The sequence below is a fragment of the Trichomonas vaginalis genome, chromosome III (genome assembly GCF_026262505.1).
Source record: "Trichomonas vaginalis G3 chromosome III, whole genome shotgun sequence".
In the NCBI taxonomy this organism is placed as follows: domain Eukaryota; phylum Parabasalia; order Trichomonadida; family Trichomonadidae; genus Trichomonas; species Trichomonas vaginalis.
The window spans coordinates 15,457,715-15,472,023 of NC_067205.1; the positions used below are offsets into that span (position 1 = coordinate 15,457,715).

The window sequence follows — 14,309 nt, forward strand, 5'->3', positions numbered from 1 at the left end:
GGTCAAAGTCCATTTCCTAACCTTCTTATATTAAAATGAGCATTTTGACAGATTATTATTTTTTATCCCGGCATCATCAGCTTGTCCTTATTAGCTTATCATTTTCAGCTTATACTTATAAATTCGAAAACAGTGATTATTGAATTCACGAAATAGAACATCACATTAAGAAATATTATTTACTAACTTTTTCAATAATTAAAAAATATCAATGATACTTAAGTGTCATCACATACAACACATTCTTATGATCATCATAATATATATTATAGAATATTGCATAATAATCCAAATTCAATTTCAATATTAAAGTGTACTATCCATTATCTCTTAACATCATAACATACTCAACGAGTACTGATCATATGCTATTGATCAAGCCTTTAAAATAAACTACATATATGATTGCTTTAAATTGACCAAAAAATTGAATACTTGCTTTAAATTGACCGTTCAATTTAAAGTTCGTCCCTTGAAAATACACTAAATTTTAGGCATGTAACAGAAAAAAGTTTTAGATTTTAAACGTGAATAATATTTAAAAGAAAAATTGTGAAGAAATATATGTGACAATATGAAACCATAAATTTTATTTAAGGGTGCACCCGTATGTACGTTTATTTGAGAGGAGGAGGATTACCCTCTCAATTTTGAGGGATTCGTTAGTTTATTTTCTCGATGAATATGCAATAAAATTTGATTTTTACCTTATCAATATACTTCATATAATATACACATGTTCATGTAAAAACTTTTTTCCAAAATCCTCAGGAATTAAGGGATTTTTGAATTTTAAGAATTTTTTTCGAATTTTTTCGAAAAAAAAATATTTTCAGAACAGCCTTAACGGCTAAGATTTAGGAACAATGTTAAGTATTAAAAAGAAAGGAGGTCTGATATAGACAACATATATCGTTGAAGGTTGAAAAAATCTCTAATATTTGGGCCCAAAATTTCAAATTTTAATTTTTTGAAAAAAGAGGCCACCCGTATGTACGTTTATTTGAGAGGAGGAGTATTATATTTTTGAAAGGGTGAAACATTATGAATATGTTAATTATATAATAATATGTATTATTATAAAAAAGAAAAAATAAAGCACGTTAAAATTTTTCTTTCTTGATTTTTTACAAAATCTACTTAGAATTATGCAAAATATGACTAAATAATTATAAATTTCAAGTTAAATTTTAATTTTGATAAATAATTTAAATTTCAAAATATCAAGTTCAGTTCGACTATGTATGTAGTAATTCCTCAATAAAGTGCCAAAACCCTATTAAAATATATGAACATTTTCAACATTTTAATGTTTTTATTTAAAAATTTGTTGGAATATGAGCTTCAAACAATTATTATGTAAATAAAAATAATTAAATATATGTATTTATTCGTATTACAACCGTAGTAAGTCGATTCTTCCTTTCTTCTACTGAGTTTTGAATTTGATTTCGAATTGTAAAGAGATTCAAAGGGAAAATACTAGCGGATAAAAACTACCTCCATGAAAGGGTCATAATGGAGTCAAGTTGTATTTTTTGATATTTTTTGCTTTTCGAGCCTAAATAAGGTAGCCAAGATAATGCCTAAAAATAAGGTTCTAAATTCTGAAGTTTATATGAAATATGGTTTTGAACCAGTTTCTTCATATGTGGGTAATGGAGTGCTTGGAGGAACAAGGCCACCACCAACCTTATGGGGTTGTATTTTATCTGTATCAGTATCAGGGGCAGAAACTATATCTTCATTTAAGAATTGAAGTTTTGATTCTGGTTCAATATCCTTGGGATAATCAATTTCATTTAGTTCCTTCGTTTCTTTACTATCATTGGTATTTGTTGTATCTAAAGGTACTTGTATCTTGCTTGTATCTATAGATTTGAATTCACTTAAAATCTGATCTGTTAATGGTGGTGGAGGGACGTTCCTGTCAATGAATGAGGATTGATGGTTTTTCTCTACTCTAGGTTCTCTTCTATATCGAATTGGTTTTGGTGAAAGAATTTGTTTAAGTTCTTCTACTTCTGATCTAAGGTTTCGAATCTCGTTGAGTAATGATGAAAGTTCATCCTCAACTGTTACTTGCTGACGAAGTGCAAAAATAAAACTAGCAAAAAGTAGAGACATTGAAAATTTTTGTCAAAACCCCCAATATTCACAAAAATTGAAATCATGAAATTCATATAATCATTATAGCAAACATTTGATTTTTCACAAGATGTATTATATTGTGGCAAAATTCAAATAACGATAAAATTTTATCAACGTTCTCCAAAATTAATGAAGAGTCAAATATTCTTATGGTGATTAATAAAACTATACATGGGCAAATGGCGGGTTATTTGCCCGCCACACTCAATTTGAACGATAGATGGCGGGATATAGGTGGCGGGAGGGGAAAAATTGCCCTAACAAAAAGTATAAAATTTTCTGTATTTTTTTGTTTTTCTGAATTTTTTTGAATAGTTTACTATCATTTCATCATGATATTAAACGAGAAACTATACTTTATTATAAAAGTTGATTCTATTTCTAAAGGAATTTGTGTTTTTAAATTTTTTTCTAAAAAATCACTCTTATTTTTTTCTCCGCCACCCGCCACTGGCGGGCTCTCAATTAGTGTAATATAAACTATTCAAAATTTCAGAATTTGAATAGGATGGCGACGCCACCTTCAAAGAAGAATCTTTTAATGCAATAAAAATATTCTTTTGGGCTTCTACTTCGATATACCATTGGAGGATAGACTCCGCCAAATGGCGGTCGTTGACCACTTTGAACGAACTTTCGATTTTTCTATCAAATTCACATTTCCATCAAAAGATTAGCTACAAGTCTTGATTTATCGTATTTATGTAGAATCTAGCCAAACCTACCATTAATATATGAGTGCTAATTATTTATCAATATCGAATTGTATTATCTTAGAAAATTCTCTATAGTAACTATAAACATAACTAAATTGGGGGTATCTGACTTACAAAAACTAGATAGATATCAAAAATAAATAAAAATTTTATTTTTCATCAATTAGAAAAGATTTATAAGCCGTATGAGTACTCGAAAGTAACTTGAGGAGATTCCATTTGTATTTGGGTTCGATTACATCATATTTCTTTCTATGTTCGGGTAGAAAATAAGCTGATTATTTTTTTGTTTGGATTATTGCAAGCACAATGTAGGGATCATGCTGTGCTCCTTTAGTATTTGGTATCTTATTGTTTTCACAAAGTAAAGAACTGTTCATGATTGAAATTGAATTTGAAATTCTTTTTCGTTGCATATTTCACAACTCATTTTGAACAAAAGTTCATCTAGCTTCCATGTGATAGGAAAATGCATTATATTTGTCATCTATTAGTGGGATTTCTTATACTCAACTAGACAACAAAAAGTGTCATCCCCGCCACTACAAATTTAGGTTGTCACTTTTCCCGCCATTTGCCCATGTATAAATAAAATTTTTTCGCTATTTCTTTTAAATATATTCAAGATATTAGAACATTTACTTGCTATTAAGCTGATAACGTGAATCTAGAAGTTACTGTGGTGTTTTAGCGGTGTTCCTTTTTATTGATGGATTCAAGTTTCTATTGCAAACAAATGATGAATTGGAATGAAGATTGATCGCTCTGATTATTCATCATGATAAAGAAAAAGGTTAAATTGATAATGTACTAGGAAGATAAGGTTGATTTTGAAGTCTTTCGATAAATTCTGAATGTAAAAAAATATAATGTCAGATTGACAAAAATAAAATATCATTGTTACTGTTCAATATAATCATTTTTATCGAAAAATCAAGGTGAAAAAAATATTCCCTTCATAATATTTATTTTACAAATGGCATTCAAAGTTGTTATTTTGGGCGATTCAGGGGTTGGAAAAACTAGCTTAATCGAGATGAGAATGCAGAACTCATTCGATAGTGAAAAAATGCCCACTATAAAACCTGATGTTTCCACCTGTGTTGAAAATGTTGATGGAAAACAAATAGAATTGAATATTTGGGATACTGCAGGGCAAGAACAATATTTTTCACTTGCAACAATGTTTGTCCGCGATGCAAATGTAGCTATTTTAGTCGGGGACATTACGAATGAAATTTCGATCGATAATATAGGCAAATGGGAGCACCTTCTGAAAGAAACACAACCAAATGCAGAAGTTATTGTAGCTATTAATAAATCAGATTTAGCTAGAAATAATCAAAAATTGGTAGGTCAAGTTAGAGATAAACTTATACATAATTATACGGATATTATGTTTGTTTCGGCAATTACAGGCAATAACGTTCCACAGCTATTCAAAACAGTGGCTCAGAAATGTCATAATATTAACTTTGAAAGTGAAAATGCTCTAAAAATTACTCCAAAGCAGACTGAAAAAAAGGAATGTTGCTAAGGTGCTTTAATTTGTTAAAATATTTTATAGAACTGTCATATTTCGAATAAATTGTTTTTATATTCTTTCATACATACGGCCAAATGCAATTATTTTCCGCCATTTGTTACAACATAAATTTCCAATGATTACGAAAGTAGCTTGTAAAAGAAATGTGGATTCTATTCAAAATTAATTTAAAATGAATGATGTTACCATAATAGTAAGTCATCATTTAAATGTAGCACTGAAAATTGAGGATGTAGTCTATATCTTAAGATCATGAAACTTTTTGAGATTTTTTTCAAAAAAAAACGTTAGTAAGAATTGAGGAATAAAAATAAGAAATTTTTAACAAAGGAATAAAAGACATTTCATAGTTTACAGCTCAAATTATATATATAAAGATAACTAATTTTCTGTAATATAAACATTAGGGCGTTCGAAAGTCTTAATATCAGCTTCAAGTTGAGCAGCTTCTCTTTCCATTTCTTCCTTCTTACGACGGAAAGAGAGGTTATCTTGTCCGAAAGACAAAGATGCATAGCGTTTCTTATTTTCAGCAAGATTTGCGTAAAGTCCGTTGAGGATTTCTATGCGCTCCTCTTCTGACAAAAGGCGGCAACGTGTTTCTGTATCCTCTGGAACCATTGATTCACGAACGTTATCCCAGTATTCTGCTTCATCTGCTGCTTCTTTCTTAACGCGTTCCATGTAGGCAGGAACCTCACCATAATCTGGCTTATCAGTGTACCATGTCTCTGGTTTAGCTGGATGAAGTTTCTTTGTCTTTGGTGCTTGCTTCCAGTTTTCAAGAATATAATTGCGTTTAGTTGGGGATTTCATTTTGATGGTTTCTGTTGCTTTAGGAACTGGTGGTTTATTTAGACCATCATTTCCTTTTGGAACAACGCGTTCACGTGGTGGTAATTTCTTTGTACGCTCACCCTTCTTCAAGTACTGGCTCGGTGGCTGTTTTAATTTCTCAGGAGGAAGACCCATTGTTGCGTGACCGTATTTCTTGGCAGTAAGAAATGCTGTTTGATCTTGGAATTTACTTTTATGAAGAGGCTCCTTGACAATTTCTGGTGGTGGTTTGGGAATCAAGTTATAGATGCATTCTTCTTCCTCAAGCATTTTTCTGAAATGACTTTGCAACGTATTTTTTCTGAGGAAAAAAATTTCTCGATAAATTCTAGTATAATATTGTTTGTTGATATGTGCACATGAAATAACTCGATTTTCAAAATGTTGATCCCAAATTTAGCTCCAAAATTTTTCATATTTATTATTTTATCATATATTTGAAATAACATGGTCCTTTCCTTTTAATTCATGATGATTTTGTTCGTTTTGTCTTTCCAAAAAAATCTTGAAAATTAAAAAATGAATTGATTTTTATAATAATTTCTCTTGATTTCAGAGAAAATGAATTTTTTTGTGAGATTTCATATCTATAAAATTTATTTAATATTTGACGGGCGTTCAATTATTTATTAAAATCGTGTCATATTTCAAAATTTGATTTATTCAATATTGAATTTTAAAGTAACTAAACCGTTTAGTACTATAATGCTTTATATATAATGAATAGACTGTAAAAATTCAAAAGGATGATAGTTTATTCATAATAAATCAATTAATTGAGGGTATATCCACCCGCACCATCGAGTTCTAATATATGGGAATGGAATTTCTTAAGATTTAGATTATGGGCAATAGTAATTAATGTAATACCAAGCTCAGTTGCTTTTTCGAAAATCTTTTCTTCCAAAACTTGAGGAATTGCACTAGTTGCTTCATCCAAAAGAGCAAACTTTGGCTTACTGAAGAATAGGCGTGCGATTGCAACTCTTTGACGTTCACCTGGGGATAATCCTTGTTGCCAATTTTCTGGAGGTCTATTAACAAGATAATGAATCTCCAGGAATCTTAGAATGCTGTCAATCTCTGTATAATCGGAAATAGCTGATGCATTTGGAAATGTGACACAATCATATAAAGAAAATAGAGGAAGATACGGTCTTTGAGTAAATATCAGTATATCAGATGGCGTTGGCCTTGGGGATCTAATCTCTCCTTTCTCAATTGGCCACAATCTTGAAATTACTCTAAATAATGAGGATTTTCCTGCTCCTGATGGCCCAGTGATGAAAACAGAGTCATTCTTATTGATTGAAAATGTCATATTCCTAACTAATATTTCTCCTGTTGGTCGTGAAAACGTTACATCATTGAATTCAATCGATTCTGATGGAGGCTTATCAAAAAGCTCTTTTTTATAGTCAGATAATGTATTCCAAAGCTCGTAAATTCTATAGTTATAGCCACAGAGCTTAGAAATCTCAAGCATAACATTCAATATTGCACAGAGACCAGAGATAAGCATAATAGTAAGGAACCCACTATAAGAAGCAAATGCTGATATCTCAGCAGGTGTCATTTCTATAGTATTCATTGTAAAATAAATTAATAAGCAGACATACTCCATAATTCCTCCAAAATACGCGAAAAGATTAGTCACCAAGTTGAGAGGAAGAGATTTGTTTGCACGGCTTCGTTGAACATTGAGAACATCTGAAAATCTTTCTGTAATAAGTTTATATTCTTGATTTTGAGCCCTTGAAAGCGCAACAACTTCTGCATTATCTTTTAGTGTTACATGTACATCTCTAAACGATGCATCAGCATGTGAAAATTCGAATGTTATTTTCATTACTGGTTTCATGACAAAATAAGATATAATCATTGACAAAATTGAGAAAACAAAACAAAGTAAAACAGATAAATAGCCTATTTGTCCCCAAACAAGCACTAAATAGTAAAAAATTGTAACTGGAGTTTGAATTAATTGTCTTAATACGAGAGAAAAGCTTGAACTCCAGTTCTGAATGTCAATGGTAATTCTTCCATCTGGATTATCAATGAAAGAGTCGTAAACTAATAAATCATTAAAAGTATTGCCGTGAAGATAATCTTTTTGTATTTTTTGAACTAGCTGATCTCTTAGAACTATGGCCAATCTATCTGCAAACCATAGTTTGATAGCAATTGCAATGGAGATAAGAATAATGAATACACTGTATAAAATTAAGCTTGTTTTGAATGATTTACGATCCATGGAAGCAACGTATCCATACATTTTTGATGGAAATTCTCCAATATATTTTCCAAAAAATACTTCGAAGATTGCTGCAACTGCAAGCAGTGTTATATATATGTATGAAGCTACTGACATTGATCTCTTAAGAATTTGCCACAAATCAATTACGTTAAGTTTTCGCTCATGCTCAACACGTTCATACATATTAAATTTTGCTTCTTAATTGAGCTAGAATACATCTATATCTAATAATATACAATATCTTACTCATTCTCTCAAAGAATGTTGTAATTAATAAAATTTTGAGGTTTTTCATTATTTGTGATCGTCCTAACTTCAATGAGCTCATATTATCCAACAAAATAATAGCGCATTTTATATGCTTCAGATTGAAATATCTGTAAAAAATATATCTTTTAATTAGACTGAAATATCCTTGACAATGGAGGGCAATTAATCATTTCAGGTAAAAGGAGCAATACAGTCAATAAAATACTTATAGTAATTATAAAAACATAATATAATATATATTTAAACAAAACAAAGAGATAAGACAAGTTACAAAATAATTTTCTGCAAAGGAACAGCAGATTTCTTCTTCGGCCCCTTGGTATTTAAGCTAATTAATTCTTCATCTTCAACTTTAGTTTTCTGAGCGCCAACAATGAGAACAACTACAACGATACCTAGTGCAGATGCTGCCTTTCTCATAATCTTGACGTATTGGAAGCTAAATTGTGCATATTTACGAGGAGCTATTGTAAATGTTAAGAAATTTGTACATTGAACTACAACTGGTTCTACAACATAACTTTCTTTTGATAAATATGGAGTGAAATCAACATTAAAAGATTTCCATCGACCGGCAATTACTTTTGTATTTGTATTGTTGTATTGTATGTAACAGTTAGATATAGTGGAATAGTAATTGACGTTTCCGTATATGGCTGGATAATCGCATTTATAAATATAAATTTCATCAAAAGTACAAGCCATCGCAGAATGGATTACTCCTTGCCAAGATACTGTTTTCGTTATATTGACTATGTTAAAATATCTACATGTTGAGTTTTCATTATGACTTTTAACTCTGATTCCTGATCCGCCTTTGGAATTAATAAATGTACAAAATTTCATATGTGACTCCCTTTTATTCTCTGCAAAACCACAAACTGTTGAATCTTTAACATACAGTCTACTGATGTTTAGAGAAGTGAATTTCATAGGTGAAAAAACAATCCATGTAGACTTTTTGCATTGGTCAGATCGGTTAAAACATCCAATGCTAATCATTTCGAGCGTAGAATTGGCGGAAGATGAACAAGAAACGTGAAAAGTCGCAGCAATTTTTGAAAAACAGTCAATAAAGCATAATTTTGAAAAATTCATTGCGTAATATATAGTGTAGATAGCTCCACCATGTTGCTGGGATTCACAATTGAAGAAATATGATTTCTGAATTGAAATTTTGGATTTCGATATATTTGTTGCAACGGCATTTAGTACCCCACCATCGTCTTCTGAGAAACATGATATAAAAATACATGAGTTGAATGAAATTAAACGGGATTGATCGATTATTGGTTGATTTTGTACATAAATACTATGTAAAAATTGATTTGAATCTAATTTTATGGCAGATTTAAGCGTATTTACTACTCTGATTTTCGTTATTTCTAAGAATTTCGGGTCTGTTGATGAATATAATAAATGATACGAAATTTTATGAAAATATGAAGAAGATATCTTCATACTGGCTGCATTGTATCTGTGTGGTAACGAAAATAGCGGGTTTCCTAGAGTATTCGAGATGCGAATACTCAGGATGGAAACGTTCATAAAATATAAACAAAATCATAACATAAACTCAAACCTTATATCATAAAAACCTTATATTTGATCAATCAGCCCAAAATAATATAGTTTTCTCTGACTTCATATCCATTTTATCAGAAATAGCCAATTAAATCTTAAAATAAACAGAATATACCAAAAAGACATGTTTTAGGATATGATAGTAAAATATTTCATAAAATTATAAAAATACTTTATACAAATCTAAAACTTGAATGTATCAACAAGACAAGTATCAGATATGAACAAATTCTTTGCAAAATCAATAACGTAAGATGGGAATTGTGAAACAAATTTGTTGTATAACTTTGAATGTCTATACCAATGGAAAATGACATCAACACTAAATGGTCCTTTTGTCTGCATCTTAATTAGCGCATCTGGTCCAATGGGAGCTAATCTGACAAGTGTTGAATTATCAGATAATCTTTCAATTCTGTCAAAACCATCGATTGATTCAACACATTTCTGTTTCGGATCATCGCACTTAACAATTATAAATAATTTATCAGCTTTTTGGTAGTTAAATGGAATATTAATTTCAAGAATATCATTTTCATCTTTGGTGACATCAACAACCGGCCAATCAGCAATAAATTCAGGCAAAGTATCATTATCTTTCTGAATAAATACAGCAGGAGCATTCGAAATACCTCGTTTGTATTTCTGTGATGATTGGATTCCTTTGACCTTAGAAAGCAAATGAGGGATGGCGTTGGGACCAGAGTTAGGGTAGAATGAAACAGTACTTGTTCGATTCTTATAATAAAAATGAGCGAAATTTCCTCCAATTGTGAAATTGTCATTACAAGGAGCTTGCTTTGAGGTGACAAACATAACAAATGCAGTCGGAATTAAAAATGTGACAAGAGATAATTTGAAATATTTGTTTGTAACTGATAAATGACGTAATGAGAAGAAGCACTTCAAGCCATACAATGAACCTGTTGCAACAATTGCAACTTCTCCAATAATTCCATAGAATAATGAAACATATCTGATTAATGTTCTAAATAACAAAGAATAGACAAAGTTAAATGGCTGAATCAATATAATTTCAGCTATTAATCTGATAGAAACATGAGTGTTGCGTAATAAAATTGCAATTATTGTTGATAAAATGAAACCTGAAACAGTTATTGAAGAATCTAATGAAGCAAAGACAAATGCAAGTAATAAATCAAACAAACCTCTGAATAACAAAGCTGATTCTTGGGTAATATCTAAAAATCCGGATAAATTTCCGATAAAAACGAAAACAGTCAAAGGAATAGCAAGAGATGATAAGAAAGGATAATCAGCATATCCAAGTGGATTCTTCTTATTGAAATCATGAATCATTGCAGCAATTACTAACAAAACAATTGCAAAGACGGCCAAAAGCTTTAGAAATCCCATTAAATTTGTCTTATTAATCATTCTGACCATTTGAATAACTAAAACCAAACATAAAGAATATAATATCCTTGTTGAAGTCTTTTGACTAATTGTAAACACAAATGGTGATATACCAAGTATTATTTGATCAGTTTCTTCATCATCAACCTTGAATTTACGAATGAAATCCAAAATAATTCTTCCTTCGTATTGAACATCTCTTGGATCCTTAAGTAAGTCGTATTTCGTATGGTAAAATGATGGATTTCCAATGTAGACTAATTCTCCACCGCTTAATCCTTTCTTTTCGAAAACTCGTAAATCAGAAGAAGATTTGATCATTCCTGTTCCCATTATATCATTAAAGAAGGTGGCACCGATAACTCCTGTAGTTCTAGACCATGTTCTCAAAATAGATGACGAGTTTTTCGCCTTTGTTGTTAAAGCGAATGGTCTTCCTGAACCAATCGCTTCCAGGTTCAAATTATAGCCGGAAATGGTATGATTAGCAACATAGGACTTTGAGCCTTCAAGACCATATTCTTCTCCACCAACAAAAATGAAATGAAGATTGTAATCAAGGGGTTCTTTTAGTTGTGAGACGGTTGAAACAAGTTGGAGCATTACAGCTATGTTAATAGCATCATCGTAGACTGTTGGACCTGTGGGATGCCCATCAATATGGGCAGATATAAAAAGTGTACGCTTTTCATCAGTACAAAATGTAAAATTAGCTTCGATTGTTTTGATGTATTTACGTATAGCATTGAAATCTCTTGTGTGATAATGGAAATTATGAGGTTCGAACAATCCATATTCAAATTGGTGCTTTGCTGACTGTTTGTACTCTTGTAATCTATCTAAAATATAATCAATTGATGCATTATATTGAGCACTGCCAATATATCGACTGGATTTTGTTAAAAACATCAGATGCTTTAAAGAAGATTCGCCATCGAATTCATTTGCTGGACTTAGATGTAATAAATAGTCGCTACTATAGAGGAAATCAAAAATAGGCAATGTACTAGCCAGTAAAACAAATCCAATAATGTAAATTGAGTATCGCAACATTTAAAATAAAACTAGACAGAGCGAAGAATTTGAATATACATCAATTCAATAACTTTCACGAATGCAAAATATAAAATTTTAATCTTCCTTCTAAAATAATTTTTTGATTTGTCAGATCCACATTAACCTGTTAATCTATAATCAAATCATTTGAGATATATTAAATTCTTTTACTCAAAAGATAGGGAATCAAAAGCAACATGGATCATTTAAATGAAATAATAAAGTTCGAAAAAGCTTTAGATAAGATAAAAAACAATATTTAGTTTAGTTGCGTTCGCCACGGATACGTTGGGCAAGCTGAACATCACGCTCCATGATTGTAACTCTGTTAGCATGGATAGCGCAAAGGTTTGTGTCTTCGAAGAGGCCGACGAGGTAAGCTTCAGAAGCTTCCTGAAGGGCTGCAATAGCAGAGGACTGGAAACGAAGATCACCACGGAAGCCAGAAGCGATTTCTCTGACGAGACGCTGGAATGGAAGCTTACGGATAAGGAGATCAGTGGACTTCTGGTACTTACGGATTTCACGAAGAGCGACTGTACCTGGGCGGAAACGATGTTGCTTCTTAGCACCCTGGGAATCGATTGTTGGTGTTGACTTGCGAGCGGCCTTGGCACCGAGGGATTTACGTGGTGTCTTGCCACCAGTTGACTTTCTAGCTGTCTGCTTTGTACGAGCCATACTAAGAAATAATGAAAAACAGTTGCCCGCCAAAATTGAGAGAAATGCGAAGTTCCTTTTTTGTTCTACCATTTTAAAACCAAAAAATATCAATGCATAAAGATTATTTAGTATTCAATTAATAATAGATTATCCTGCCAAGGTCTAAATAATTGGCGGGTTTATTGAGAAGGCATTGATAAATCATTATTTATAATGTCCGGCAGAGGCAAAGGTGGTAAAGGTCTCGGTAAGGGTGGTGCTAAGCGCCATCGTAAGGTTATGCGTGAGAACATTCAGGGTATCACAAAGCCAGCTATCCGTCGTCTTGCTCGTCGTGGTGGCGTCAAGCGTATTTCAGGTGATATCTACGAAGAAGTTCGTGGCGTCCTTCGTCACTTCCTTGAAAATGTCATCCGTGATTCCGTTACATACACAGAACACGCTCGTCGTAAAACAGTTACAGCCATGGATGTAGTTTACGCTCTTAAGCGCCAGGGTAAGACACTTTATGGTTTCTAAAAAAATAAATTTGTTCTGTTTTATCAAACAACTTTTTCTTTAATCGGGCGAAAAGATTTTTAAATTATGATTAGATTTTTATTAAATTTCTTGATGTTTATCAAACAAAAATATTTCATTCTTCTCAAGAAGACTCAAATCATTAACCCAGAATTTGCTTTTCATGATTTTTAATTGTGTTCTTAATTAATTCCATGTAACAAGTAAGATGGTTATCTCAGAAAGGCAATAATTACTATCTAGAAGCTTCGCACCTCTCAACTGCAATAATTTCACAATAAAAATGTTTAAATTTCGATATAATATTCCTATAACTTAAATTATTTGTTCCTGAATTATATTTAATGCAATTCTCGAGAATAATTTTTGAGACTGTCAGTAGTAGGATATGACGGGTTTAGTGACTTTTTTTGTTACATCTATATATAGACGATGCATTAAAATATATTTATTTATAAATCATTAAAAAAAATTAACATTAATTTTAAAAATTTATTTTTTTTATCTTTTATAAAAGAAGCTATATATATAGATGATGTCAGATATTCCGCGATTAATTAAACATTGTTTAAATCCTGAATGGGTTTAAATATCATCCATGTAAAATTTGAGAACTTGGTAACGAAAAACTTCAGAAAAAATTAAACGAAAGACTATCAAAAGATAAAGTTGAAAGAGTAAATAAACTCGCTAAAGGTAATGGTAATGATGAAGAAGAATTTGATGAGTTCAACATTGAACTTTAAGAAACTAATGATTATTTGAATTTATGAAATCAATTATTTGATTCATTCTTTCTTCAATCTCTTCTATTCTTTTTGTTAAATCATCAATTTTCATTAATGAGGTGATTCTTGATTGAGGAATAGATTTCAAACTAACCACTCCTTTTATTTTTGAAATTTTGAATCCATCAACTTTAAACATTTTATTCAATTTACATGTTGTCAATTCTTCAAATAATTTTTTATTATTAGCATAATAGTCATTAAATTCTTCAACAGATGAAAAAATTTTTATTTCAGTAATTGGTTTAACAACGTTTATTTTTGTTGAACATTTTCACTTCATTTATTTCTTCCTCCTCTGTTTCATTTATTTTTAAAATCGGTTTCATTTATCATTAAATAAAAATTAGAATATAAGTGATGAAATATATTTTTTAATTAATATTAAATCAGAAATGGCGGCAGGATTCTTTAAAAAATTATGGGATGGAATTAAGAAAGCTGCGGTTGGGTTCATAAAAAGATTATTAAACCCGTTGCAAACTTTTTGGCACCAGTAGCGAAAACGGCAGGAACTATCATAGGTGGAGTATTAGGTACTAAAG

At 31.0% G+C, this 14,309-nt stretch overlaps 8 protein-coding genes across 8 annotated transcripts, besides 1 other annotated feature; 2 read left to right on the forward strand and 6 right to left on the reverse strand.

Moving 5' to 3' along the window:
• Positions 1 to 597: 597 nt before the first annotated feature.
• Positions 598 to 1,622: a mobile genetic element.
• Positions 1,615 to 2,127, reverse strand: TVAGG3_0707180 (uncharacterized protein; the record flags this gene model as incomplete). Its single annotated transcript, XM_001318420.2, has 1 exon — positions 1,615 to 2,127. One exon carries the CDS (start codon positions 2,125 to 2,127, stop codon positions 1,615 to 1,617), a length of 513 nt encoding a protein of 170 aa, XP_001318455.1.
• Positions 2,128 to 3,843: 1,716 nt separating this feature from the next.
• On the forward strand, positions 3,844 to 4,404 carry TVAGG3_0707190 (retrograde vesicle-mediated transport, Golgi to ER; the record flags this gene model as incomplete). Its single annotated transcript, XM_001318419.1, has 1 exon — positions 3,844 to 4,404. One exon carries the CDS (start codon positions 3,844 to 3,846, stop codon positions 4,402 to 4,404), a length of 561 nt encoding a protein of 186 aa, XP_001318454.1.
• A 308-nt stretch (positions 4,405 to 4,712) lies between these two features.
• TVAGG3_0707200 (enkurin family) lies at positions 4,713 to 5,546 on the reverse strand (the record flags this gene model as incomplete). The annotated part of the gene is made up of 1 exon (XM_001318418.1): positions 4,795 to 5,520. The coding sequence occupies one exon, from the start codon at positions 5,518 to 5,520 to the stop codon at positions 4,795 to 4,797; it is 726 nt and encodes a 241-aa protein (XP_001318453.1).
• A 442-nt stretch (positions 5,547 to 5,988) lies between these two features.
• On the reverse strand, positions 5,989 to 7,690 carry TVAGG3_0707210 (ATP-binding cassette subfamily D; the record flags this gene model as incomplete). Its single annotated transcript, XM_001318417.2, has 1 exon — positions 6,023 to 7,690. One exon carries the CDS (start codon positions 7,688 to 7,690, stop codon positions 6,023 to 6,025), a length of 1,668 nt encoding a protein of 555 aa, XP_001318452.1.
• Positions 7,691 to 7,816: 126 nt separating this feature from the next.
• Positions 7,817 to 9,385, reverse strand: TVAGG3_0707220 (uncharacterized protein; the record flags this gene model as incomplete). The annotated part of the gene is made up of 1 exon (XM_001318416.1): positions 8,045 to 9,325. The coding sequence occupies one exon, from the start codon at positions 9,323 to 9,325 to the stop codon at positions 8,045 to 8,047; it is 1,281 nt and encodes a 426-aa protein (XP_001318451.1).
• A 159-nt stretch (positions 9,386 to 9,544) lies between these two features.
• TVAGG3_0707230 (metallopeptidase protein) lies at positions 9,545 to 11,791 on the reverse strand (the record flags this gene model as incomplete). Its single annotated transcript, XM_001318415.1, has 1 exon — positions 9,545 to 11,791. The coding sequence occupies one exon, from the start codon at positions 11,789 to 11,791 to the stop codon at positions 9,545 to 9,547; it is 2,247 nt and encodes a 748-aa protein (XP_001318450.1).
• A 188-nt stretch (positions 11,792 to 11,979) lies between these two features.
• TVAGG3_0707240 (histone H3/CENP-A) lies at positions 11,980 to 12,502 on the reverse strand (the record flags this gene model as incomplete). Its single annotated transcript, XM_001318414.2, has 1 exon — positions 12,059 to 12,475. One exon carries the CDS (start codon positions 12,473 to 12,475, stop codon positions 12,059 to 12,061), a length of 417 nt encoding a protein of 138 aa, XP_001318449.1.
• Positions 12,503 to 12,670: 168 nt separating this feature from the next.
• Positions 12,671 to 13,412, forward strand: TVAGG3_0707250 (histone H4-2; the record flags this gene model as incomplete). The annotated part of the gene is made up of 1 exon (XM_001318413.2): positions 12,671 to 12,976. The coding sequence occupies one exon, from the start codon at positions 12,671 to 12,673 to the stop codon at positions 12,974 to 12,976; it is 306 nt and encodes a 101-aa protein (XP_001318448.1).
• Positions 13,413 to 14,309: the final 897 nt, after the last annotated feature.